Genomic DNA, 26,282 nt, shown 5'->3' with positions numbered 1-26,282 from the left:
TTGGCAAAGGAAGAAGAGAATGAAAAGATGAATAGCACAAGTTTTCAAGGTTTAGAAAACCAAAAAATTTCAGAAAGCTTTTGGTACAAAGAAGAAGAAGAAGTTCAAAGAAGAAGAAGAAGTTCAAAGAGATTCAAAGCTTGTAAAGGATTGTATGAAATAAGTGTAAAAGTATTGAATGAATGAATAAGTGTATAACAAAGCCTTGCTTTTATAGACTCTTCATGTCTGGTCAAGAAGACCATTTAGAAGAGTTATAACTTTTAGAAAAACTTAAAACCAATTTGAAAAAGTCAAAAACCTTTTGAAGAGTTACATCTTTTGATTTATTCAGAAACAATCACCGGTAATCGATTACCAAATCAGTGTAATCGATTACACAAAGCTTTTATGTAAAAGGATGTGACTCTTCACATTTGAATTTGAATTTCAACGTTTAAAGGCACTGGTAATCGATTACCAAAACATTATAATCGATTACAACTTTTTGAAATTAATTGAAACGTTGTAAATTCAATTTGAAAACTTTTTCAAAATAATTTTGCTACTGGTAATCGATTACAACAATCTGGTAATCGATTACCAGAGAGTAAAATCTCTTTGGTAAACATATTTTGAGAAAAATCATGTGCTATTCAATTTTTGAGAAAAACTTTTCATACTTATCTTGATTGAGCCTTCTCTTGATTCTTGAATCTTGAGTCTTGAATCTTGATATTGATTCTTAAGATCTTGAACCTTGAATCTTGATTCTTGACTCTAAACTTTCTTCTTGATTTACTTGAGTTGTTCATTGATTGATCTTTGATTCACTTGAGTTGTTCTTTGATTGATCTTTGAACTTTTTGTCATCACCTTTGTCATCATCTTTTGTTATCATCATTGTTATCATCAAAACACCTTTAAATCACCTTTGATTCACCGTGAAACTTTGCTTCTACCTAATTTAGTATCACAACACATTAGTCAATAGCAGAAATTAATTGATATATATTCTAGCAATTAGCTTTTATATGATTGTCTGTATTCGTAATATTTTCATCAATTTCGAAAACCATTTTCATACAGACATATTGTTCTTAAAGTTGAAAGTAAGATTCCTTACTTTCAACCTAAAAAAATAAATAAATAAATCATGGTACCTTTTTGAACCTAGCAGACAATTCATCGAACGACTAAGAGGGAAAGAAATAAATCCCTTATATATCCATCTAATCATGACTAATTAAGGTAAGAAATCATTACTAATTGCATGGAAATATTAGTCAATAGCAGAAATCATTACTAAATATTACAGTAAAAAAATACTAAATATTATTATAGAAAAATCATGCAAATATAATAATAATAAATTATATCAATGCTGTTTTTTTTATATAGTTTACATCTCTCTTTTTTTCATTTTTCATTTTAACGAAACATTGATAAATAATTGTTTAATATTTAAAACATTACATGACATACATCTATTGATGTATATAACTTCTATGCAACACATATAATTACATATTAATCGATATGTAAGAGGACCATCAAATTCGTGGATCAACGGATACCACTAGATTATTTTTAATTAACCAATTTTCTTGGATTCAAATATCGGGGAAGCCGATATGCAAGAGGGCATAAAGCATAAAATAGATAGAGCATATCACGATCCTGTTGCTGCCTTTAGTTTTCAATTGAATGACAATTACGACAAAATGTGAAAAAACACTTCAAACTTCATAGGTATTAGATATGTAAATATAGAAACATTATTATTAGTATTAACTACAATGATTATTAGAATCATAACCAATGATTTATTAGATATGTAAATATACAAACATTATTATTAGTATTAACTACAATGATTATTAGAATCATAACCAATGATTATTAGAATCATAACCACATAATTGTATTGTGCATATAAAAGACTATCAGATCAATGGAAAAGGCACGGCCTAAATTATCTTACATGGTATCAGACTTGGTTTGATCCCAAACCCCAAAACTAGCCGCCACCCTTCTCTCTTCCTATCTTTCATTCTCTTTTCTCTCTTCAACCACTGCAAAACAGCCATGACTACCTCTGCTGATTCTTCCGACCCACCTCCTCCTTCCACTCCTACGCCGACTCACCCTGCTCTCACTGTCCCAAATATTTCCAATTTCATTAAGATTACTCTGAGCATTGAAAAAGGCACGTATAACACGTGGTCCGAACTTTTCAAAATTCATGCTCGAGTTTTTCAAGTGATTGACCATATCATTCCCTCTGAACCAGCCGCAGATCCCTCTCTTAAAACTACCAATCCACAGTTATGGTTTCGTCTCGACGCCGTCGTTTTGCAGTGGATATATGGAACAATCTCCGATGATCTTCTCAACACTATCATCGAACATAATTCCACCGCTGCAACCGCGTGGAATCGCTTATTCGACATCTTTTATGATAACAAGAATTCTAGGGCTCTCTACCTAGAGCAAGAATTTTCGCGAACTCATATGGAGCAATTCTCTGATGCTTCCTCCTACTGTCAGCATCTCAAGTCTCTCTCTGATCAACTAGCTAATGTTGGTGCCCCTATATCAAATGAACGTTTAGTTCTTCAACTCATTTCGGGACTAACCGATGCATATGCTGCTGTGGGATCCCAAATTCGTCATACTGATTCACTTCCTCAGTTCTATAAAGCTCGTTCCATGATCATTTTGGAAGAAACAGCACTGCAGAAAAAGGTGTCAAACTCAGTCGAAAATTCATCTTTCATGGCATCCCACAATGACGCACCAGTTGATTCATCGACATCCCGTCCTAACCGCGGCAACAACGGTAACCACAATCGTGGTGGCCGAAGCCATGGCAGAGGACAGCGTGGACGAGGCCGAGGGAGAAACAATGGACGTGGCGGCGGTCGTGCTCCGCAACAGCAGTGGCCTTCACCATACTACCCGCATCAGCAGTGGGCTTATCCGCCGTACCCAAATCAATATCAGCAGTGGAGCTCCCCGCCATGGCAACCATGGGCTACACCACCTTGTCCGTATCCCACAGCAAGAAATCCAAAGGAACAACCCGGCATCCTTGGGCCCAAGCCGTCTCACCAAGCTCATGTCGCCAATGCAGCGCCAACCTCCTCATATGCTCCAACGGATATTCAAGCTGCCATGCATACTCTCTCACTTTCTACTCCTGATGATCAGTGGTACATGGACACCGGAGCAACCTCGCATATGACGGCTAACGGAGGTAATCTCACGTCCTACTTCAATTTGAGTAATAATATTACTGTCGGTAGTGGTCAAAATATTCCTGTAATTGGTTGTGGACATGCATCATTACCAAATTCCCTTCATCCTCTAAAATTACCTAATGTTTTACATGCACCAAAACTCATAAAAAATCTTATCTCTGTTCGTAAATTTACCATAGATAATGATGTGTCAGTTGAATTTGATCCTTTTGGTTTTTCTGTGAAGGATTTTCAGACAGGAATACTGTTAATGAGATGTAACAGTTCTGGTGACCTCTATCCCATTGCCACAAGACCACCTAATACAACCTTGCCACCATCCACCTTTGCCGCGTTATCCACGGAATTATGGCACAACCGTTTAGGACATCCAGGAGCTACTATCTTAAGTTCTCTGCACCGAGACAACTTTCTCCAATGTAATAAGTCTCCGCACAATTATTTTTGTAATTCATGCCCTCTTGGAAAACACATAAAATTGCCCTTTTATAGCTCTGTGTCTCATACTTTTATGCCTTTTGATATTGTGCACAGTGACCTCTGGACTTCACCAATTCTCAGTTCAGAGGGTCATCGTTACTATGTGTTGTTTCTTGACGATTACACAAATTTCTTATGGACTTTTCCAATTCATACAAAATCTCAGGTTCATTCCGTTTTTCTTCAATTTAGAACTCACATTGAAACACAATTTGAAAGAAAGATTAAATGTTTCCAATGTGACAACGGTAAAGAATATGATAACTCTATGTTTCATAAATTTTGTAAAAACAATGGAATGTCCTTTAGATTTTCGTGTCCTCACACCTCCTCACAAAATGGAAAAGCCGAAAGAAAAATTCGTACCATAAACAACATCATCCGTACCCTTCTTGCCCATGCCTCTTTACCTCCATCAATGTGGCATCATGCACTACACATGGCCACTTACCTACATAATATCCTTCCAAATAAAAAGCTTTCCCTCCAATCACCCACTAAAATACTCTACCAAAAACATCCGGCCTATACTCACCTTCGTGTCTTTGGATGTCTTTGCTATCCTCTCATCCCTTCATCATCTAGGAATAAGTTACAAGCTCGGTCCACACCTTGTGTCTTCTTAGGATATCCCTCAAATCATAGAGGATACAAATGCTATGATTTATCTAGCCGTAAAATATTTATTTCCCGGCATGTCATTTTTGATGAAACTAAGTTTCCATTTTCTAATCTAAATGTCCCTACAACGGTTGGCTATAATTTTCTGGATGACGACACACCCTTCCTTCCATCCTATTCCTATAGTGCTCCACCCTCTAACCATCAAAATCGTACTCCACCCCTAACTACACCAGTTCAAACAAACATTTATCAACCATCACCATCTTCTTTTGATTCGCCTCTGTCACCCTCCCACAATCACACCTCACCAACCACAGTCCAAACCCATCATTACCAACTATCATATCATCCCCATCCCCCACATCACTTCCGACTCCTCCACTTTCACAACAAAAACCGCCCCTCTCCCCTCAAATGACAACCAGAGCCCAACACGGTATTGTCAAACCTCGCAAACTCTTCAATCTCCATACATCAACCTCAACCTCCATATCCCCTCTACCTACAAATCCCATTGATGCATTAAATGATCAAAATTGGAAAATGGCCATGAAAGACGAATATGATGCTCTTATTGAAAATAAGACGTGGGACTTAGTTCCTCGTCCGTCTAATGCTAATGTTATTCGGAGTTTGTGGATTTTCAGGCATAAAAAGAAATCTGACGGATCCTTTGAAAGATACAAAGCTCGCCTTGTAGGTAATGGTGCAAATCAACAAACGGGTGTTGATTGTGGTGACACATTCAGCCCGGTGGTCAAACCGGCTACCATTCGAACGGTTCTAAGTGTTGCCTTATCAAAATCATGGTGTCTTCATCAATTAGATGTTAAAAATGCTTTCTTGCATGGGAACCTTCATGAAACAGTATACATGCATCAACCTCCTGGATTTCGTAATTCTCAATTTCCTGATCATGTCTGTTTATTGAAGAAATCTCTATATGGTCTCAAACAAGCACCTCGCGCCTGGTACCAGCGCTTTACTGATTATGTAGCTACAATAGGTTTCTCTCACAGTATTTCAGACCACTCTCTTTTTATATATCATCATGGCAATAACATAGCTTATATTCTTCTGTATGTGGATGACATTATTCTTGCTGCATCATCTGACACTCTTAGAGAATCTATTATGGCACAACTGAGTTCTGAATTCTCCATGAAGGATCTGGGGCCTCTAAGTTATTTTCTGGGTATTTCTGTCACCAGACATCCCGAAGGCCTTTTTCTTTCTCAAAAGAAATATGCAGAAGAAATTATCGAACGAGCAGGTATGTCTTCCTGCAAACCATCCTCCACACCAGTAGACACAAAGGCGAAACTTAGTGGTTCATCCGGTAACCCTTACCATGATCCAACCGAATATCGTAGCCTTGCCGGAGCATTGCAATACTTGACGTTCACTCGACCGGACATCTCATATGCAGTCCAGCAGGTGTGTTTATTTATGCATGATCCAAAAACTCAACACATGTCTGCCTTGAAACGCATTATTCGATACATTAATGGTACCATAGATTTCGGCCTCCATCTGTACCCTTCATCCATCGACAAGCTCATTTCTTACACAGACGCAGATTGGGCCGGTTGTCCAGACACAAGAAGATCTACCTCCGGCTACTGCGTTTATCTCGGTGACAACTTGATCTCATGGTCCGCAAAACGCCAACATACCTTGTCTCGTTCAAGTGCTGAAGCCGAATACAGAGGTGTCGCTAATGTTGTGTCTGAATCATGTTGGTTACGCAACTTACTCTTGGAACTATGTTGTCCTGTCACAAAAGCTACTCTAGTATATTGTGACAACATCAGCGCAGTTTATCTTTCCGACAATCCTGTTCAACATCAACGCACCAAACATATTGAAATGGATATACATTTCGTGCGTGAGAAGGTTGCTTGCGGTCAAGTACGCGTTCTTCACATTCCCTCGCGTTTTCAGATTGCTGACATCTTCACAAAGGGACTTCCGTTGCAACTCTTTGATGACTTTCGTGATAGTCTCAACATTCGTTCACCTCCAGTTTCGACTACGGGGGTGTATTAGATATGTAAATATAGAAACATTATTATTAGTATTAACTACAATGATTATTAGAATCATAACCAATGATTTATTAGATATGTAAATATACAAACATTATTATTAGTATTAACTACAATGATTATTAGAATCATAACCAATGATTATTAGAATCATAACCACATAATTGTATTGTGCATATAAAAGACTATCAGATCAATGGAAAAGGCACGGCCTAAATTATCTTACAATAGGAAGCAACATTAGTACTCAGCCTCGTAGCATTTTTTTGTTTTGCAAATTCATGTTTCTTAATTGTTATTGAAGAATTGGTAACTTGCACGTCATTAATTATAAGCTCATGCCTCGTAGGAACACTGCTCATTCTCAACGCTTTGCTCTGATCACCCCCAAAATCCTATTGTGGATCAGATGTCATGACCCCACTTGGATAGGATTGATCGATGACAGCTATTTGTTTAAAAGGAAAAAAAAAAATTAAGTTGACGTTCACTAGCTACCTTACCTACCAAGTAATTAATTCTCAGCTCCCAATCTTTGACTGAGATATGTCCCTAATCAAATACTACAAAACCAGTGATAGCCACTTTATAGCTTCTCCAATCAGCTAAGCTATCTTTTCAAGATATTTTTTAATTTCCAGTAAGATTGGTAGGGACCAAAGGTACTCCACATTAAGTTTCTAATTAAGATGACAAGAGATAGCATAGCACCCGCAATAAATGTGAAATAATTGAAATCTAGTATGTCATACTATAATATAATACATAGCAGAAATAGTTTCAGACAGCACATTTCGTGTACAAATTAAGAGAAAGAATCCTGAAAATGAGTTTCTAGCTCCCAACTGAAGTCACACGATTACTAAAATAATGATAAAAAAATGTTTTTACAAACACCTGTAACATACAACAATGATTAAATATACAGTATACCATATACCAATCTGTGGGTGTGGAAATATACAATAACAATACAAAATTAAAAAAATGGATGAAACTTAAATGTAATTTTTTAAAGTATTTTTAGTGTTATTCTTCTGTTAGAATTAGAGTTTCACCTTAATAACTCATGTTGAATTCTAATGCAAATTTTTGTTACATAAATTATATAGGTGAATCTCTGACTCTAACTGACAAACAGAAATTAAAATACCTAAGTTATAAATAAATGGAATGAACCGGGTATCTTATTAGTCAAGTAAAATCCTAAACCAACCCCTTCCAAGAATTCCAACCATCCAAAACTATGCATAAGAAAATATTCTTTTAGCATAGGAAAGAGTCAAGAAACGAGTCATCTCCAGGCTCCTCTTTGGCTCTAGTGATGAAAACATTGTCAGATTGTTGATTCGTGTAAGACCCCATTAATGGATTTCCAAACCCTGAGAATCCAAAACTTCCTGATGAACTCTGCTGCATGTTGGGGTTGAAATGTGATGATGTCCTTTCTGGTGCTGCTGGTGGTCTAAGACTCTGAAGATAATTGTTATTAGTGTATAGAGAAGTTGCTGCACTAGTGTTGTTTGTGGTATTGGTTATTGGCAATGATCTATTCATAGAGTTGTTGCCACTTCCACGTGCTGCAGGCACGTCATGGTTGTGTTTTCCCTCATAGGTTGTGATCACTGCCCTTAGGTCTTGTGAGGCTCTCTCTACGTGCTTCCTCACTGGACATCCAGGGAATGTGCACTTGTAGTAACTCCTATATATTCAAGTCACAAATTAATTAAAGACAAATTAGTAAGAAAGGACAATATGTGAATAGACATCACATGGTACAAAAGATTAATTAATTCGATTCCCACATGCACACGTGAGTGAAACCATGGTTGCCAAATTTGACCAAAGAAAGGAGTTTAAGACAATGCAAAAGCAAGGCAATTACAGGTGCATGCATGCTTTAGAATATATTCCAAGAAAGAGCCACTATTGCTAACGAACCTAATACGATATATGGTTAGATATTTTGATGGCACGTATCATGCATTTATGACGTGTGTTTACCACATTTGAATAGCTAGTCAAGTCAAGGAGAGTGTAATGATCGTTTATTTCTTTCTACTAGAATTAGAATTAAGGACTGATGGGATTCTTAATAAAAGTTTTAAAGTAGAACAACTTTATAAAAGTTGGATAATTACTTTTATCAATTAAAGAAAGAGATTAAAAAGTGCTTCTTTTTTTTTACCTTGGATTTGGATTTCCCTTGACCACTTTCTGCCCGTATTTCCTCCACCTGTATCCATCATCTAGAATATCGATGTCACTGGTTGTCTGAAACACAACTCTGGGTTCTCTCACTGTTCTACTTTCTATAGCTGGCATACCCTCATTTTCACCTTCTATTCTCCTGCAATAATATTAATGAAAAAAAGATTGATTAAAATACACTTTATTGAAGGGACTATAACGTAAAAAATAAAATTAAGCTCACCATCTTTTGGCATCAGGTTCATCATTATCAAACTCATCTCCTCCTGATTTAGTATGATCAAAATCATCATCTTCCATTGATATTGATGAGTTTTCAGGAGTGGCAACCGAATCCATTTGATGTGGTAGTTCATTAATGCCGCCATGATTTGAATGAGGAATTGCAAGTGATGAGGCAGACAATGAGTTCCTCTTCGCAGCTTGAGGCTTGGGATGGTTATGAGTGCCTTTGTAAACTATCTCAGTAATTTGTCCATCTAAGGATCTCTCAACTTTTTTCTTTGTTGGACAATTAGGGTATGTGCACTTGTAGTAGCTTCTTGGATTTTCACTTCCTTTCACTTGCTTTTGTCCATATTTCCTCCAATTGTACCCATCATCTGATCTTCTGCTTAAGGTCTGAACTTGTGGTGGTTGGTAATTTTTATGATCTGATTGAAAACCATTCCTGTGGTTATTATTCTCAGAGTTGAAACTCTGCATCGCAGAAGTGGTTTCAGTTTTCACCATGCTCATACTCATTCTTGAGGCAAAACCATCTTGTTTAGCAATTTCTGGAAAACTCCATCCCTGTTGATTAACAAAAAAAGGTCAAAACATTGCTGACAAACTTATTCTGTAAATTAAGCATAGAATTTGCGTATTAGTGAAGCTTTTGTGCACTGAAATTGGTCACGCACGGTTTGAACTACGCCGGTTGAAGATTGAAATCCATTTGAAGATGGAAGAGGAGGGTGTGTTTGTGTTTGAAAGGAGAAACTTGAGAAGCTCTTGTCTTCTTCTTTGACATGCTGCTGGCTTTCCCCATAACTGCTCTTCCAGTTGAAGCCTTGACCAGCAAATGATCCAGTTGTTGGAGATGGCAAAACCTGAATTCACAAAAAAAAAAAAACACACACACACACATGTGCATACCCATTAGTCCAAATAATTACACGAAGTTATCATATGCAATATTCACAAAACACAAGCCACACAATATTACAAAAAAGGTTAAATTAAACCACCAAAATGAAAAACCATGTTCAAAGGTAGATCATCACTCGTGTAACACTCAACACACCTTAACCAAACCAATGAAGATTTAAACATGCAAGATGAAATATATATAGCCTATTTGGTTCCATATTTCATGTGATTTTTCACGTTTATTAAGAAGTTAATAGTTACTACGTTTACTTATAAGAAACTAATAGTTATAACTTTTACATTAATTACAAACTGATTCTTTTTTACTTCTCAACAGGTTTCAAAACACGATAATAATCAAGTAGTCAACCAAAGTCTCACAAGAAAAAGAAAAGTTTTAGCATTTTTTTTTTTCCATTAATTCTACTGGGACCCTTTGTTCAAGGACATAATATTGTGTAAGGAACCAAAAGCTAAAAGAAAAAAGAAAAAAAAATTGAACAAGGCTGACTTACGTTGGAAGAGTTAAGGAGAACTGGGGAGTCAAGTAGTTCAGCAAGGCTTAACCCATGAGGAATGTTAAAGTTAAAGTAAGAAGAAGGAGAAAATATTGGTGGAAGATGATGGCTAAGAGGGAGAGAAGGAGGGGGTGTGGACTTGAATTTCGGCACACCACCAGAAGAACCTGCTTGATCCGACGAGGACGACTTAAGATGAGGTCTTTCGGAAACTCCGAGGTTGTGGTCGGTGGTGGGAGAAGAAAGAAGGTCAGAGAAAGAAGTGGTCATGAATATGGAATTGAGATAAAATTCTTCAGAGTTGTATGAGGCAAGAAGAGGCTTTGAAAGAAAAGCTAGTGAGATGAAAAATGGAAGGGTTTAATTTGGCATAATAACATGAAAGGGAATATCTAGAAAGAGAGAGGAAGAAAATGGTTACGTGTTGGATAACCAAGGATGAGAATTCAGAAGAGGGTTCTTCTAGGAAAGTATCCCAAGAAGAAAGTTGTGTATTTTAATTTTTAATTTTTAATTTTTATTACTACTGCTTGAAAGGAAAAAAATATTAGTATAAAGTTTTTATATGGGTCAAAGTTGTGGGTTTGACCGGTTGGCGGCTCATGAAGAGATATGTTTGTTTTGTTTTGTGTGTTGTTATTGCTTTTGTGGAATTGCGTCTCTTGTCAATTGGCATGCCTTGGATTTGTGCAGTTATATGTCTTTGGCATTGAATTTTAATTAACTTTTGAGGATATTTTGTCTGTTGTGTACATGGCATTATGCCCAGTTGCCAACAGACCACAGTTTCCTTCTTCTTTTGTCAATGGCACAATATAGCTCTAATTGCAATCCTCCAAGACTTTTGGTGTTTTGGTCCTGAAGTTGATTTGCTAGATCATGTTTCTACAATCTATTGATGACATTAGTTTATTTTTACATTGATTTTTAGTATGCTCCTCTTTTGACATTTCATACATTATTACTTTTCCTTTTTTTTTTCAAAGAATAGTAATTAATAATATTTTAAAATATTAAAATAAAAGGTAACAAAAAATTCTTTAAAATTAACAAATAAAAGCATACAAAAATAGTAAATAGAACTAAAAAATTGAGTCAGATTAAAGTAAGAAAATGAGACGATCCCACTTGGCCCAAATTTCCTTTAGGCTTAGAATTAATGTCCCAGCCTAACTACATGCTAGATCAATTTGCCAAATCAACCCTAATTAAAAAAATTAAACATATTTAATATATAAAATTTTGAAAATATATAAATTTACAATAAAATATTTAATATGCCCAAATTTCCTAATTGATCCTTAAATTTTATCTATTCAATAAAATAAAGCAATTATTATTTATTATTAAAAATTTAAAGTACACATAAGAAAATGACAGTGCAAGTATATATATATATATATATATATATATATATATTAAAAAAGGAAAACGTTAACGAATACATATTTTTTTTTATCAGTATCAAAATAGTTGGTTACGTATTTAAGCTATATCTTTTAAAGGGCAGAACAAAGACACAGAAGAGATTAATATTAGGAAAATGCTTAATAGTACAAAAACAAATTTGTATGCCATACACGAATTACGTGGCTCTTCTAATGTATTGTTATTTGTTTTAGCTTTCATTCACGTTGCCTCCTTCTGTGTTTTTGGTTTGTTTGGCCGCTTCGATCAATTTTTCTTTTGCAATCTCAATTCCTCTCGAAGACCCGATTTGACTCCATAAAACTTTCACTACTATTGATATGTGCTGCGTGTCTCACATACTTTTATCATCGTACAAGGAGAAATAAGAGAAGTGGTAGGATTATATTGATGCAATGGAATCAACAGCTACAAGTAATCTATTATGTTCCTCATGATTTTGTGACACCCAGTGATATCTGTTTCTTCATGCTTTGAAATTGAGATCTTGTGCCACCCAATGGTTTCGGTTGTATTTGTATACTAGAGGCTGTTAAGGCTTTGGTACTAGTTTGCGAAGATTTCCAAAAAAAAATAAAAATAAAAAACACACAACAGTTTGCGAGAACTTTGGACGATTAGCAGAACAGTATTAAAAATTTGTTATTTTATTTTTCATTTAGAATTTAATTTATTACTGTATTTCTTAAAATAATTACACAACATTTTCGTGCATTTCGTGCCATGAATCTTCGTATTATATAGCATTGTTCTTAATATTAAGGTTAAATTAGTTTGTAGGTCACGATATTACTATAAAAATTTTAATTAGTTTTTTATATTTTATTTTTTTAATTAGATTTTTATATTAATTTTAAATTTATAATCATATTCTTATATTAATTTGTCATGATGAAAAATCTGTTAAACTTAATGAAATATTCTTTATATACACATGCGTATATGAAACTCTAAACCAATACACCTCATTAAGTTAATTACATTAGTGCATGTGAACCCGAAATGCCATGCTGCCTGTTTCCTCACTTGAGTTGGTAAAATGCTTGAAAATGAAGTGCCAGGTGGAATGGTTTCGCTTGCAGTAATGACTAAATGCTTACAAAACAAACCCCCTTAAAATATGTTTGAAAAGAAACTCACTCTAAAAAATAATTTGTAAATTAAACCCACTTTGATCAATTAGCCTTTGTTGAGAACTGAAATAAAATGTTTGGTTAGGTGAGATTAAAATGTTCATTTTTTTAAAAAAAGTAATTTAATTATACATTAACTAAATTGAAATATATATTAAAATTATCATTAAAAATCAAAATAATAAGATAATAGTGTAGCTTGATTACTATTGGTTAAAAATTAACAATATCAAAACCCCATATCAAGGAGAACACAGTAAAAACTCTCTGTTATTCAAAACGAGAAAAATATTATATAGGGTTTAATTTTTATGTATCAATAATGTAAATTTTTATATTATCAATCAATTAAAAACTAATTTGTTAATAAATTTTAAAATAATTATTAAAAAACAATAAAATTATTATATAACCATTAGAAAGCATAGTAATAGTAACTTTTAAAATTGTTATTACAAAATTAATAAATTTATCATATACTTTATTTATATTTATAATTAAATAACAATGCACTTATAAGAGTATAACCTATTTAATCCATTATATATGGATAAGTTGCATGCTATATTATTGAATACTTATCTCTTTTTTCCCCAAGTATATATCATGGCATTAGTTTGCCAATATGCCACTTAATAAGATCTAGAAACTGGAATTTCTTTGCCAATTCAGATTCAGAATATTCTCCAAAGGTGTGTCTGCTTAAGAAGTTAGCAACCAAACCAACTGACCTGGTTCTTTGTACAGATCGAAGAGACAAAAAGCAATAGCTTGGACACACGCACTCATATAATATTCACCAAAAACAAGTTGTTCTCATATATTCAATAATAATAACTCACATATATAAGGTTCACCAAAATCAGTTTGGTCTTAGATATTCAATAATAATAAAAAAAATTGTTGATGATAGTATTGTTATGAAATAGTTTTATCAGATCGTAATTATTAATTTTCGTTAGGAACCAACATACATAAGATAAGTATTTTTATCTTATTATTTATTTTATATTCTAATTTTACCTTTCACTAATAAAAAAAAATTAAATCTCACATTAATTAGAGATAGTATTAATATTGAACAATCTTTATAAGTCAATTTTATAAGATTGAGTTACACTCAAACTCATATTTTAAGATGATATTAATATTTATTTTAAATTAGATCCATTAATTAAAAAGATTACCCTTAATATTATTCATGTAAAAAAATATTGAACGCATGAATTGAGTTAAACCTAAATGCAAAGATTCACCATAATACTGTTTGAAGTTCCAAAATTTTGAGCAGTTAAATAACAATATATATCAAAGTCTCTTTTACAATACCAAATAAAGAACAGCGCCATTATATAATACATTAATACCTGAATAATTAATCGAGATAGATTCAGATTCAGTATCAGTTATATTTAATTATGCATCATTACTATTTGGTCCTTTTTCTATTCTCTTAAAAAAATATAGGCTTTTTAATTACATAAAGCTCAACTATCTCTTTCGTTTTTTATTTGAAGGTATTGCTGCACCTAACTCAACAACAACTATAAATTAATCCATGCAAACTAAGATCATCGATCAATTTAAAACGTGGTTCAGATGTATAAAAAAAAAAAAATCAGTTTGAAATAGTAATAATCAGATAACTGTTAGTTCGTTCGTTTTTCTTTTTTTAGTTCGTACTGTTCTCGTGTGTTGGCAGAGTAGTCCATGAAATTGAGCACAAGCAGTCAAATTAGATGATGGATACATGCAAATTTCTTGCAGTTGAAAAATATACGGGTAATGATTTTATCTTTAGTAAATTAATTATACTGATATCCTGAAATCTTTTTAGATTGCACACAATATATTTTTTTCTGTCCTTGTATTAAATATTTTTTAATCATTTAAAATGTATTAAACTGACAACTTTTATACTATACTAACTTCCATAATTGTTTGGAAAATATTACATTTACAAAGGTTTAAAAAATTAAGGTATCTTATGTAATATGAGAAAATCTCAAGGATGGGAGTATAATTTATCCTTTCATCTTTTACCATTCTTTTTATTTAATTATATTCTTCTACTTCGTCTACTTCTATTTATATATTATTTAATATTATAATGTGTAGATTAAGAAAAATAATTAATCTTCTTTTCATTAAAACCATTTATATATGTTTTTAATGTGTTTCTATCTCTTTTACTTATCAAAATATTTTGATTCTAACCCTTTAATATATTTATGTTTTGTTTTAGTCTTCCTAAATTCAATTATTTTTTTAAAATCTCTATTATCATTCAATGATAAAGTGACATGTATCTAAATTTGTCACGTGATATCTATTTTTATTTAATATCTTTTTTATAAAGTAATAGAAAGATTATTAAGAGGGTGTTGTAAAAAAATATAACACTACTCTTTTCATTTGTGAATCTATAAACATATTCTAAGGAGACAAATGTTTAGAGCATAGAGAATACAAAATATATTTAATGTCTATTATATTGTTTAGTCATTTGAAATATTTTACAAAATGTATTTAATATTTTTTCGTGTCTAGGAACTCAATAGGTTTCAAGTATTAAAATTGTTTGACCTTTTCTCTTATAGTAGTGGATAGAATTTGTCATTTGAGAGTTAGGTGGAGTCCTCTTGACCGCCATCAAGTTTCTGGAAGAAGAGAACAAGTCAAAGGTAATATTCAGAGACACATAAATTACAGGGAACATTCTCTCCTGAAACGATTAAGTAGTCACTAGAATTAATTAAATACCATTTTGTGCCAAAAGAGATATATTAGTAGAACGTACCAAAAGGTGTTAGCTAAAACAAAGCACTAGAAAAGCCCCTACAACGTTGACTTTCTTGAGCTCAATCAAAGATTAAAAAAGTATTAATAAAGCGTGCGTTCGATCGTGGCATCATAAGTTTTGGGGTCCAATGACTTCTTCACACATATACTTAAGTTTTTGTAAAAAAACTTTTTAACACTATCAGAGTCTATCACCGTGAGGCTCTAGCTGACTCTATACGCCATTGAAAGACAATTATATTATAATCGATGCCATGTGAATTTACTCAACATTGGCAGCAACATATTCACTTTCGATTTTGTATGAAGATAAGCATTAGGGTGTTGTGAAGAGGGAAAAGAAGGGGATCGAGGTAGGAAAATGTAGTAGAAATTAGTCATTTTCCTTTTTTGGGTATCAAAAGAAGTGGAGAGGAAGTGTGGAAAGTATTTTATAGCTTGCCTAACAATTTAGAAAATAAAAACAGAAAATAACATATAATTGTTTTCATTTTTTTTTCTATATAACTTTTGAAAATATGAAATAAAGTGAAAATAATGTTATTTTTAATCATAAGTAAAAATAAAAAATGATAAAAAAAATCCAAATTAAATGACACCCTTTACTATTCGTTTTCTGTAGTCTCCGGTTCAGGGTGCGCCAATTTATTTGGCATAATACCGCAAGCAAAACAATAGATTATGATTGGGCCAAAGTGGCTCCAATTGCAGATCCGGACCCAGTTTCTACGAAGTGAAAAAGGCCCACAGGCCGATGGGGTGTTGCTAGGTGCACCCTGCACTTAAGGGAAAAAGATTGAAATACCTTTGATCTGTAAGTCTTTTAAGTTGATCCGTAAAAAGCTTACAGATTAACTTGATCTGTAAAAGACTTATGAATCATCCTCACGTACACTCATCACAAATGTAAAGAAAGCGCAAGAGTAGTTTTAATATTTTTTAAAAATACTGGGTACACCTAATAACATCCGGCCGATGACCACCGTGACCCAACAAGAGTTGAGAGAACCTGCTTATAACTCACAAGCATGTAGAATACAACCTTATTTCAATTCCGAAACACAATATGGCATAATATGCATCCATAGCAAGAAAGAACCAAATGTGTTGATGGTAAAAAATTTGGGAGGACCATGGCCCCTCAGCTTTAAAGAAGCTCTACCCCTTATATATAAACCAGACGTATCTTTCAACAAAATTTTATTTGGATCAAATAAAATTATTATAAATAACAAAAGAGTATTTAAGGTAATTATAAATAACAAAAGAGTATTTAAGGTAATTGCATATTCAAAAATTGAATTTGGAGAGCCAATTGAGATTCTTTAGCCGTATATTGTCACCGCTTTTACACATGTCTTCTGCTTAAAAAAAAAAGACAAAACTCATAAGATTAAACTGAAACAGTCAGCCAAACGTGAAAGAATAAAATTATACTTCTATTTAGTATAGTCTTTGTAATTTGTTTTTTTTTTAAAGATAGTCTTTGTAGTTTGTTAACATCTTCATACATAAACTTTTTTATAAAAAAAAGTTTAATTATTAATTTAATTTCTATATTTTTAACTTATTCATTTTAGTTCATATAGTTAATAAATAAATTTTTTAATCTATGAAATTTAATAAGTGAATTTTTTAGTTCAAATTTATATTTTAATTCTCAAAAAAATTTTATCATTAATTTCTTTTAACTTTATTAGTTAAAAGTTTTTAACACAAATATAAATTTGAGGAATTAAAAAGTTCACTTATTAACTATAACAACTACAAAATTTGAAAATTATATTAACTAAATAATTAATTAAACTTAAAAAAAAACATATATAAACTATTCACATATAGCAACGAAATTGTCTATAACTGTAACCTAAATTCTGAGCATAAGCCTCTTATAAATAGCATGGGCTACAACCATTCTTTCACCATGAAGATCATCCCCGGCAGCAAGGCCGAGCCGGAGAAATTCTCCGGCACGGTCACGGAACACGAAAACCGCAACCGGGAGACGGTAAAATTGGTGTACAAGGCATTACTGCGTGATGGCGACACGGAGAAGCTTGCGAAGGTGGTGAGGGCAGAGTTGGAATGGTGGTACCACGGGCCTCCTCACTGCCAGCACATGATGAAAGTGTTGACCGGCGAGTCAACGACGGCACAAAAGGCCTTCAAGTTTAGGCCTCGGAGGATCAGGGCCGTCGGTGACCGCGTGGTGGTTGAAGGGTGGGAGGGGGCGGGAGAGTACTGGGTGCACGTGTGGAGGTTCAAGCACGGGATCATTACTCAGCTGCGTGAGTACTTTAACACGTTGATCACGGTGGTGCATCGGGTTTCGGAGGACGGCGATGAGGCTCGCTTGTGGCGGAGCACCAACCGAGTTCGGGTTCGGGTTCACGGGTCGTTGCCGGATCTTGTGCTTTCCATTTGAATCATAAGTACCATGAGAAATGTTAGTAAAGTATTTTTTAATAAATAGTATGTTAGAAAAAAAAAATATATGTCACTTGCTATCACTATTTACGTATGTGATATAATCAGACAAGAACCTTGGATCATGATGGATGTGTTCTTAGTCAGTCACTTGTGGTGGGAGGAATTGGTTTGGAGCTGTAACTTCATGTATGCCGAAAAGTTTATGCAGTTTGCAGCATATAAATATCTTGATGATTTTATGTTTTGTTTCAACTAGCTTAACACCCAAGGCAATCTCACAATCTCTTCTCTCGTTTGATATTGTTATATTTTGTTTCAACTAGCTTAACAACACCACCACATTCCACAAGCGCGTGAATCAATTAGTATAGGATTGTACAAGTTTGATTAGAAGTTTTAGGTAACAATCTTAAATAGGCAATTGCGTTAATTATTTGGAAAAAAAATCTGTTATTCATAATATAACAAGATTACCCCCAATGCAAGAGCATGTGTTCAGAAAAAAAACACATTCCGCTAATTAACAATCTCATCTTTCGCTTGATATTGTTATGTTTCTGTATGAATAATAATATAATATATATAATTCTAGATTTCTAGTGTTACTTTAATAAAAGATACCTATTCGAGTATGTGTAAAGATGGCTGGCGTATACAATTGACAACATGAGTGCTAATAATCTAAATTCTAAAAAGCAGGCGATAGAATAAAAGATGATGATACGTTGTTAATATTTATATAAACACCCACTATTTCAACAGCCCCAAACCATAGCATAACATACAATTACTAAATGTCACAAAACCCACACAATTGCACAAAAACAAGCACACTCACAGTATAGACCCAATTACGTGCACATATATAAACTACGTGACATGCACCACTCACTATGTGGCATGGTGAACTTTTGAAACCCAACCACCATCTAATTCTAATACCCTAGATTGGCAGAATAAGTCCAGGCACAGATTCATCACAAAGCCTACTCTGCCAAATGCATTGACACTTGGAAGCATTTGGAAGCACTTGTTGTGATAAAAGAGTCACGGTCACGGAAGTGTTCACATACTCTTTGACCTGAGTTATGAGCCCATCAGCAGTGACGGTCCACGCGTGCACCCACCACACCAAATGGTCATCATCAAACCCTTCAGCAATTACCACTGGCCCAAAGCCCACCATGTGTTGTGGAACCAAAGCCTTTGAGGAGGGTGAGGAGCCCGTGAGCCAGGGGACCAAGTGGTGCCGATGGCATGGTGGGCCGTGGAACCACCACTCCAAGTCTTGGGTCACAAGCCCATGGAGCGTCTCGGGGTCTTTGGAGGTTAGGGCTTTGTATAACTCTGTGACCACTCTCGTGTTGCGTTCCACATATTCCTCCAAGCATTCTTGTGATTGTGAGTTAGCCAGCTCCGGAACACAAGTAAACATATACTAGGAATGGTTCTCGTAAGAGGTTTAGAAACTCGAAAATGAAAGAATCACACGTTTAAGACGTGAAAATTATAACTACTAGTTTCTAAAATTTAGAAAATTGCATTCAAAATGTGAAATCAAGCACGCTGAAAGTAGAGAGATTGTACTTGGTATTGCTTCTTTACTTTCAAATTAAGGAAGAAAGCTATGTATTTATGGAATCAATGTTGGTGGGAATGGAAGTGCATGCAGGGTGGAGGTTCTTATATAGTAGTGGACCTGCGATAAAATAAATTTAAAGGGTCAAGAATAGAGTCATCACATCAATTTTTTTTAGTGTTAACTCTCAGGTTTATAAGAAAAAAAAATCTTGAATAATTTAGAAGAAAATAATTAAAATCTAATAAAAAAATTATTTCTATCAAATATTGAACTTAAAAATTATCTGAATGATTTAATCTTCATTTAAATATATTAATCACTTGTGACTGATTGTTTGATTCATCACATCAAACTTTGTCAATTCTAATTTTATGTACGCAATATTCCACTATTAAAGTTCTTTATTGTTTTGATTATTCAATTACTCCGAACGCATAACGTTATTGTTCATTCCCCTTCTTTGTCTTTTTATATTTGGTTGTTTTAGTTACTTAATAATACAACATATATATATTAATCTTCATTGTCCTAGCTTTGCCAATCATTCAAATTAAGTAGTTAGGTTAACCGTGGGATACATGGGTTAATTTTTTTTAATATTTGTTTTGTAATAACAATTAAATATGTAACATTATACAGTAAATTTTAAATAGGAATATTGTCACAATATTATACTCTATAAAAGGGTAAAAAAATACAAATTGTGCATATACATACTTGCCCACAACAACAAATCAAATTTTCTATTTTTCAACTACTATTATTACTAAGTCCATCAAAAAATGACCCCCCAAATACATAAAATGTCAAATACATACTTCCTCACTTTACATATGCACTATATGGCAACCAATATCTTTGTATTAACTTGTGTGATGTTTTAGAATTATAAATTCATTACATCCAAAAACTCTCCAATACATAATGTAACTTAACTTTGTGAACTATATTTATTGTCTATTACTAAAATTGGCTCATGGCACTTGCATCGCTACTCATTGCATCCCATAAAACTCTTTAGTAATATAAAGAAAACTAAAAAAATTAGCATTGACCTTTGATTAAAGGGAACATCTGAAAAAAACATAATCAAACATTTTAATATTGGAATCAAAGGGAACATCATCAAAATGTAATGCATATGGCTTGAATTTGCAAATCCATTTTGGCCTTCAAAATCTATTCTAAACAATACACCAAATTTAATTTCTTAAACTCGAACTTGTCAAAAAATAACTTCGAACCATTAATTAGATTATACTGGTCATGAACATTCTTAACACAATATTTGATTTTTTTTAAGACAAACAGATTTAGTAATTAATAACTATGACTCTTTGAGTATAAAAAACACTCAAACCCACAACAAGGAAAATATCTAGCACAATTTGAAATATTATATTAGCGATGTTATTTATAATTTTCTTTTTAACATATTGGTAGCAGCACTTAAGTAAGACAAAAAAAGATAAGTGAGCCGGTGAAGATTAACTTTTGACAACATCATCGCATTTAAATTTTAACGACATAGACTCATGTACATGTCACAAGCTCGTTATCACATTAGATATTATATTAATTTCCTGCAATATGGAAACGTGGGAACTGGGAAGATCCAATAAATGTTACTGCTTGGTAACTAGTCATCGTGTCATACTGATATTGGCTCATTGGTTCCTATGTTGTTTTTTGAAAATTTTAATGACCAAAATGATAATTATTAATTTATTAATTTTTATTAATAAAAATATTTGAATCAATAACATCTTTCTTTTTCTCTCTCTCTCTTCTTTCTTCCTTCAACCAATAAATAAACAACTTATATATCTCCATAGAACTCTAATTGGGCTGCGTGTGAACTTTAAGAGCGCGCCCGACAATGTAAAGTTAAAACGTTAAGAAACTTCTATATGAAAGAAATGCCTAAAACATCAAGCTAATTGCAGTTGCATAATGTATTTGGTGTATCAACAAACCTTAACTAACAGATAATTATTTTAGAGAAAAAGGATTATACATTCATAATATAAAAAAAATTATATAATCATTAAATAATAACTCATAATATATGATATGGTTATTTACTTTTAAAATAATTATCTTAAAATAATTTAAATATTAATTTATGACTAAATAATATTATAAAATTATTTTACATGCAGACAGTGCATAAACGTTAATCTTATTATTTTATGAATAAAATATATTTTTTCTCTCTTTAAAAATTTTGAAGTTGGATTTCAATTTTTCTTTTTTTGTTCATTTTTTATACTTCTAAAATATATCACTTTCAATACCCAATCTAAACCACTTTATTGTTATTCAAACTATTTTAAAAATAAAAAATGATGAATTTTAAAATGAGAGAGAGAGAGAAAATTAAAGAGACATGCAAAACCTGAACTTTAAATTTTTTGAAGCAACCCTCTTTTTTTTTACTGAAAAAAGGTTAGTTTAAAAATTTTAACACAACCCTAAGCATATATTATATACATGTTACCCTTATTTTATTTATCATGCATCAATTATATTTTTTATTCTTTTTCATCCATTGTCATGGATAGATATTCAAAATTTCTAACAGAATTCCTTAACGTGCCTCCCAAAGGGACCTTTGGTTTTCATCAAGAGACGCCCAAGCCTTGAAGTGGAGGGCCAAGGATCATGAACTAGAGTTAAGCATGTGCTAAAATGAGACTAATGTGCTTTGTACTCTTTGAACAGCTGAAGGGAAAATGAATCAGAAGAGGCGTTTTGTTAACTTTTTACGTTTCAGTTTTTTTTTTAAAAAAAGTTAACATAACTCTTTAATGATTTAATATTTATATTACCTTTAAAGGATTTTGCTTCTTAGATGTTGAATTACTACTCTAAAATTAATAATTGTAATTGCTTCTGTAGTTTTATAAATATTCTCAGTTATCATTATAAACTAAACAGTACGTTAATCTTCGACAAAGTTTATATAGACAAAATATACATTTTCATCTTCCAACTCTGTTTTTTAATTTTCAAATATGTGATTTAACTTGATTTTCTTCAAATTTGTTCTATAATTTTATTTTTATTTTTCGCACAACATATTCCTTATTGTTAACGTGTTATTTCACTAAGTAAATGCAGTTGATACATAATTTTGTACTATATAGTTCTAACAAATTTTCATGTGACATATTATTGATTCTTTTTCCTAAATTTAAAAATGTAGTTGCATATTATATAGAAATTGACTGAGACTACATAATCTAAGATTATACAGTAATTTCTCGTGTTAAAAAATGTGGCGTTAGTATTTTTCTTTATCTAAACTAGCTGGTAGCAGCGTGATGTGATTAGAAATCAAGATTTTAACCTACCTAACGTATTAGTATTTTCTTATTCAAATAACCCAAGTTTGGCACTTGGCAATTGTCATTCCCAATCAAAACAAATTTTAATGCAAAACCAAATCCCCATTATTCTACATGCATGATTGGTGTCTTATATACGTACGTCATCCACCCATTTTGTGTGGCTCGAATTTATAGTTTGCAATTTGCACCAATATCACCGACATTAGGTATGTTTGGAGATAACATATAGTAAATGTAATTAAAAAGATCTTAATTATGCGTGATATTTTTTTAGTTTAATAGTGATGCCACTAAAATATAAAATAATTTTAGATTATTGTCACAACTTTGTTAACATTGTCATTTTGATTCTTTGACTTTGACTCAAAGAATTGAAACAATCGAATGCCTACTTGGACATTCCATGATGCTGAAATCCCAAGCATGTACCCTATACGCAAATATTAGCACAATATAGCTCAGGTCAATACCTCAATCAACATTATAATGAACGTAAAATTAATTAGTTGCTTTGACCTCTGAAAGTTGTTTTGGTCACAGAACAAAAATACACTAAAGTAGGCATTTTCCTTCCAGCTAGCCTAGCGAGCAGCTGATTCAGGAACATCTATTTAAGATATCACATAAATATATTTTGTACAAGATTTGAAGAAAATTATATCAAATGATCGTAATTAATATTTGCTTTTATTATGATTATTCATAAGTCACCTAATCCAAGTAATTTTGAATTTAGAAATACTTTGGGGAAAAAATAATGCACCTTTAAGTAGTTTCCATGCCATTTGTCTTGAAACATAATGAATAGCAGCAATTCTTTCTAAGACGCGTCTAGTCACCACAGTAACATATGATGAATTTGAAACAAAATCAACTTAATTAGTTAGCTTCCAAATACTGTTATATAAAAGTAGATATAAAAACAATACGAGACTTCAAACTAAAGTAGAAATTATGGAACAAATATTTATATTACTTGGGCATTTTTTTTAATTTTCCAGAAAAATTTGAAGGACCAATATCTTGATTAATATATCATATATAGCATAAAGTTCCTTTAGAATCGAAAATATATATAAAAAAGTGATGTGAAGAAAATTAATCAAACTGGCGTTATCTATAATTGATTCGACTTGAATGAATTTGATAGGAACTTAGGTATTAATTAATGGTGTTTAAGTTTCTCATTGAGTAGTATGGGATGGTCGGTGAAGTGTTTAAGTGTTTAGTTCTCTCTGCTTAACCTTCAGCTTTTCTTAAGGAAGAGTTCTTTGAGTGCTTGGGTGCTTATCGGAATTAAACTAACTTCTTTGCTGTTTTTGTCGCATGACTATTGAAGGTTAAGAAAAAGAAACACAGACATGCGAGTCATATTTTATGAATATTTAATTTGACAGTCTAAGAAGTTTTTGTAATATCGAGTTGCATACAACATTTCATCGCATTACAAATTAATGGCAGTTGCACATTATATTTGAACCAGTAATGAGAGGCATAAGATAAGGCTCACCTCAGGGATGATTTACAGTAATGACTTTTTGAAGGAAACACTCAAATTGCCACGAAGACCATCTTGTTTATCCTGTAGAAACTCTACATCATCTTGTTCCATCTTTGCACGAGGCTCCATAAGAGGCAAATAGAACATCAGAAATAACGTCAATGTAATTATTGTAAATGACTTTAATTCAAAAGCAGAAAACATTGGTTTAGGCTTGATGTTTTAATGCTTGGTGCTATATTTTTTAGAATCATGGTAAAAATATTTCCCAGGTACACTTCCTATACTAGGAATGAAATCTTCAGACATTGTTGCTCCAGCTTCATAATAAGCAATTGGTGGCCTGAAACTGAAGTTTTGTGGTTATAGTGTCATTATAAACTCAATATTAACCAAATAAGTAAAAATTATAGGGTAAAAAGTAAGAAAAAACGCATAATTCAAGTGAGGAATAATTTTAACATTCTTTTTTCTTACTCCTTATATATCTTTGTCAACATTGCATATTTTGTAGACTTTGTAAAATAATATAGGGGTATTCACGAGTAAATGTCACCCACGAATTTGAATTGATTCAAATAAATTTAAATAATTTGAGTTGGATATTATTTTTGTATGAATCAAACCTGATTCAATCCATTTAAATTGGTTAAATTTTGGGTTAGATCACGATTTTAATATTTCAATCCACTAATCTGATCTATTGACTCGTTAATTTGTATTAATTTATTATTATTTGTTTATTTTTATATATAACATATATAATATATATTTTTAAATTTTAAAAATAATTACTATTATGCTTCAAATGTTGTGGTTCAAATCTATTGTAGTAAAGTTGGTTGTAGAATATTTATTATATTTTTTAATTTGTTTCAAACTATTTTAAATTTGTCAAATGTAATAGTTTTAGTTTTTGGAATTTTTTGCCTTGGTGGTGTGATACTTGTCAAATTATATCTTAATTTTTAAATTATATTTAACATAATATGTTAGCATATATGATAATAACGTGATTTTTTCCTTCACTATTTGATACTTGTAACAATTATACATACTAAATTTTGTATTCCATTTAATAAAGATTTTAGCTTATAAAAAATATTGAATTGTAAAAGATAACACGCAAATTTAAATATTTTGACCCATTGAGTCAACCTAATCCAAACGATTTACAAATAAGTTGATTTGAATTGGATTATTAATTTTTTTTCTTGAAAAACTAATTAAAACTAATCCATTTAAATTTGATTGGATTAGATCATAAATTTAATCAAACTCACTCGCATAATTTCCAAGATAATGATAAGGATGCATCCTTAAAATTTAAACTGCAAAATCACAATATATATATAAAAACTACACACTCCATCTTCCACAACATTCACTATAACATCAACAATTCAACATTATAGTGCATAATAATTTGCATACGTGACTTTTTTTGGGGAAAGAAAACTAAAAAGCTGAACAGATGAGTGCAGAGAAAGGATAAAAACACTTACTACTTACTTTCCAAACCAAATAGTTCTTATTAGACTTAAATTCATTTTTTATTCTTACAAATATATATCAATTTTTGCTTTTAATTTCTATATTTTTTAAAGCATTTTTTGTTTTGTTTATGATCTTTGTAATACCCAAATATTTTATTTATTGCCAGAATATCTATTACATAAAAACTTGTGTGATTCCATTTGGTGTTGCTACATTGGTAATGTTGGATTGTCTAGTGGTAACAACACCTTATAAAGCCACATAAGCATTCTTACAATGGATGGACAAAAAAGCACACGTTT

The 26,282-nt window shown here is 32.3% G+C and overlaps 3 protein-coding genes and 1 pseudogene across 3 annotated transcripts; 1 reads left to right on the top strand and 3 right to left on the bottom strand.

Moving 5' to 3' along the window:
- Positions 1-7,099: 7,099 nt before the first annotated feature.
- On the bottom strand, positions 7,100-10,695 carry LOC114394659 (probable WRKY transcription factor 26). Its single transcript, XM_028356328.1, has 5 exons — positions 10,252-10,695; positions 9,508-9,696; positions 8,829-9,397; positions 8,583-8,744; positions 7,100-8,096 (listed from the first exon to the last, which is right to left on the bottom strand). The coding sequence occupies exons 1-5, from the start codon at positions 10,522-10,524 to the stop codon at positions 7,661-7,663; spliced, it is 1,629 nt and encodes a 542-aa protein (XP_028212129.1). The 5' UTR covers positions 10,525-10,695; the 3' UTR covers positions 7,100-7,660.
- Positions 10,696-17,498: 6,803 nt separating this feature from the next.
- On the top strand, positions 17,499-18,302 carry LOC114394620 (wound-induced protein 1-like). Its single transcript, XM_028356256.1, has one exon. It carries the CDS (start codon positions 17,518-17,520, stop codon positions 18,040-18,042), a length of 525 nt encoding a protein of 174 aa, XP_028212057.1. The 5' UTR covers positions 17,499-17,517; the 3' UTR covers positions 18,043-18,302.
- A 448-nt stretch (positions 18,303-18,750) lies between these two features.
- LOC114396028 (senescence associated gene 20-like) lies at positions 18,751-19,717 on the bottom strand. The gene has a single exon (XM_028357926.1). The coding sequence runs from the start codon at positions 19,480-19,482 to the stop codon at positions 18,991-18,993; it is 492 nt and encodes a 163-aa protein (XP_028213727.1). The 5' UTR covers positions 19,483-19,717; the 3' UTR covers positions 18,751-18,990.
- A 3,573-nt stretch (positions 19,718-23,290) lies between these two features.
- Positions 23,291-25,855, bottom strand: LOC114396277 (annotated as a pseudogene).
- Between the last annotated feature and the right edge of the window lie 427 nt (positions 25,856-26,282).

This window comes from Glycine soja, chromosome 18, assembly GCF_004193775.1.
Source record: "Glycine soja cultivar W05 chromosome 18, ASM419377v2, whole genome shotgun sequence".
Classification (NCBI taxonomy): domain Eukaryota; kingdom Viridiplantae; phylum Streptophyta; class Magnoliopsida; order Fabales; family Fabaceae; genus Glycine; species Glycine soja.
Note: the sequence above shows the minus strand (reverse complement) of the source record. Positions and strands in the feature narration are given on the sequence as shown.

Bases quoted from the DNA above. Each gene is read 5' to 3' on its own strand.
- LOC114394659 (XM_028356328.1), bottom strand. From the start codon at position 10,524: ATGACCACTTCTTTCTCTGACCTTCTTTCTTCTCCCACCACCGACCAC. The intron at 9,697-10,251 runs GTAAGTCAGCCT...TTGTGAATTCAG, and splicing joins TTCTCCTTAACTCTTCCAAC to GTTTTGCCATCTCCAACAAC. The intron at 8,097-8,582 runs GTAAAAAAAAAG...TTGAATATATAG, and splicing joins AAGGGAAATCCAAATCCAAG to GAGTTACTACAAGTGCACAT.
- LOC114394620 (XM_028356256.1), top strand. From the start codon at position 17,518: ATGGGCTACAACCATTCTTTCACCATGAAGATCATCCCCGGCAGCAAG.
- LOC114396028 (XM_028357926.1), bottom strand. From the start codon at position 19,482: ATGTTTACTTGTGTTCCGGAGCTGGCTAACTCACAATCACAAGAATGC.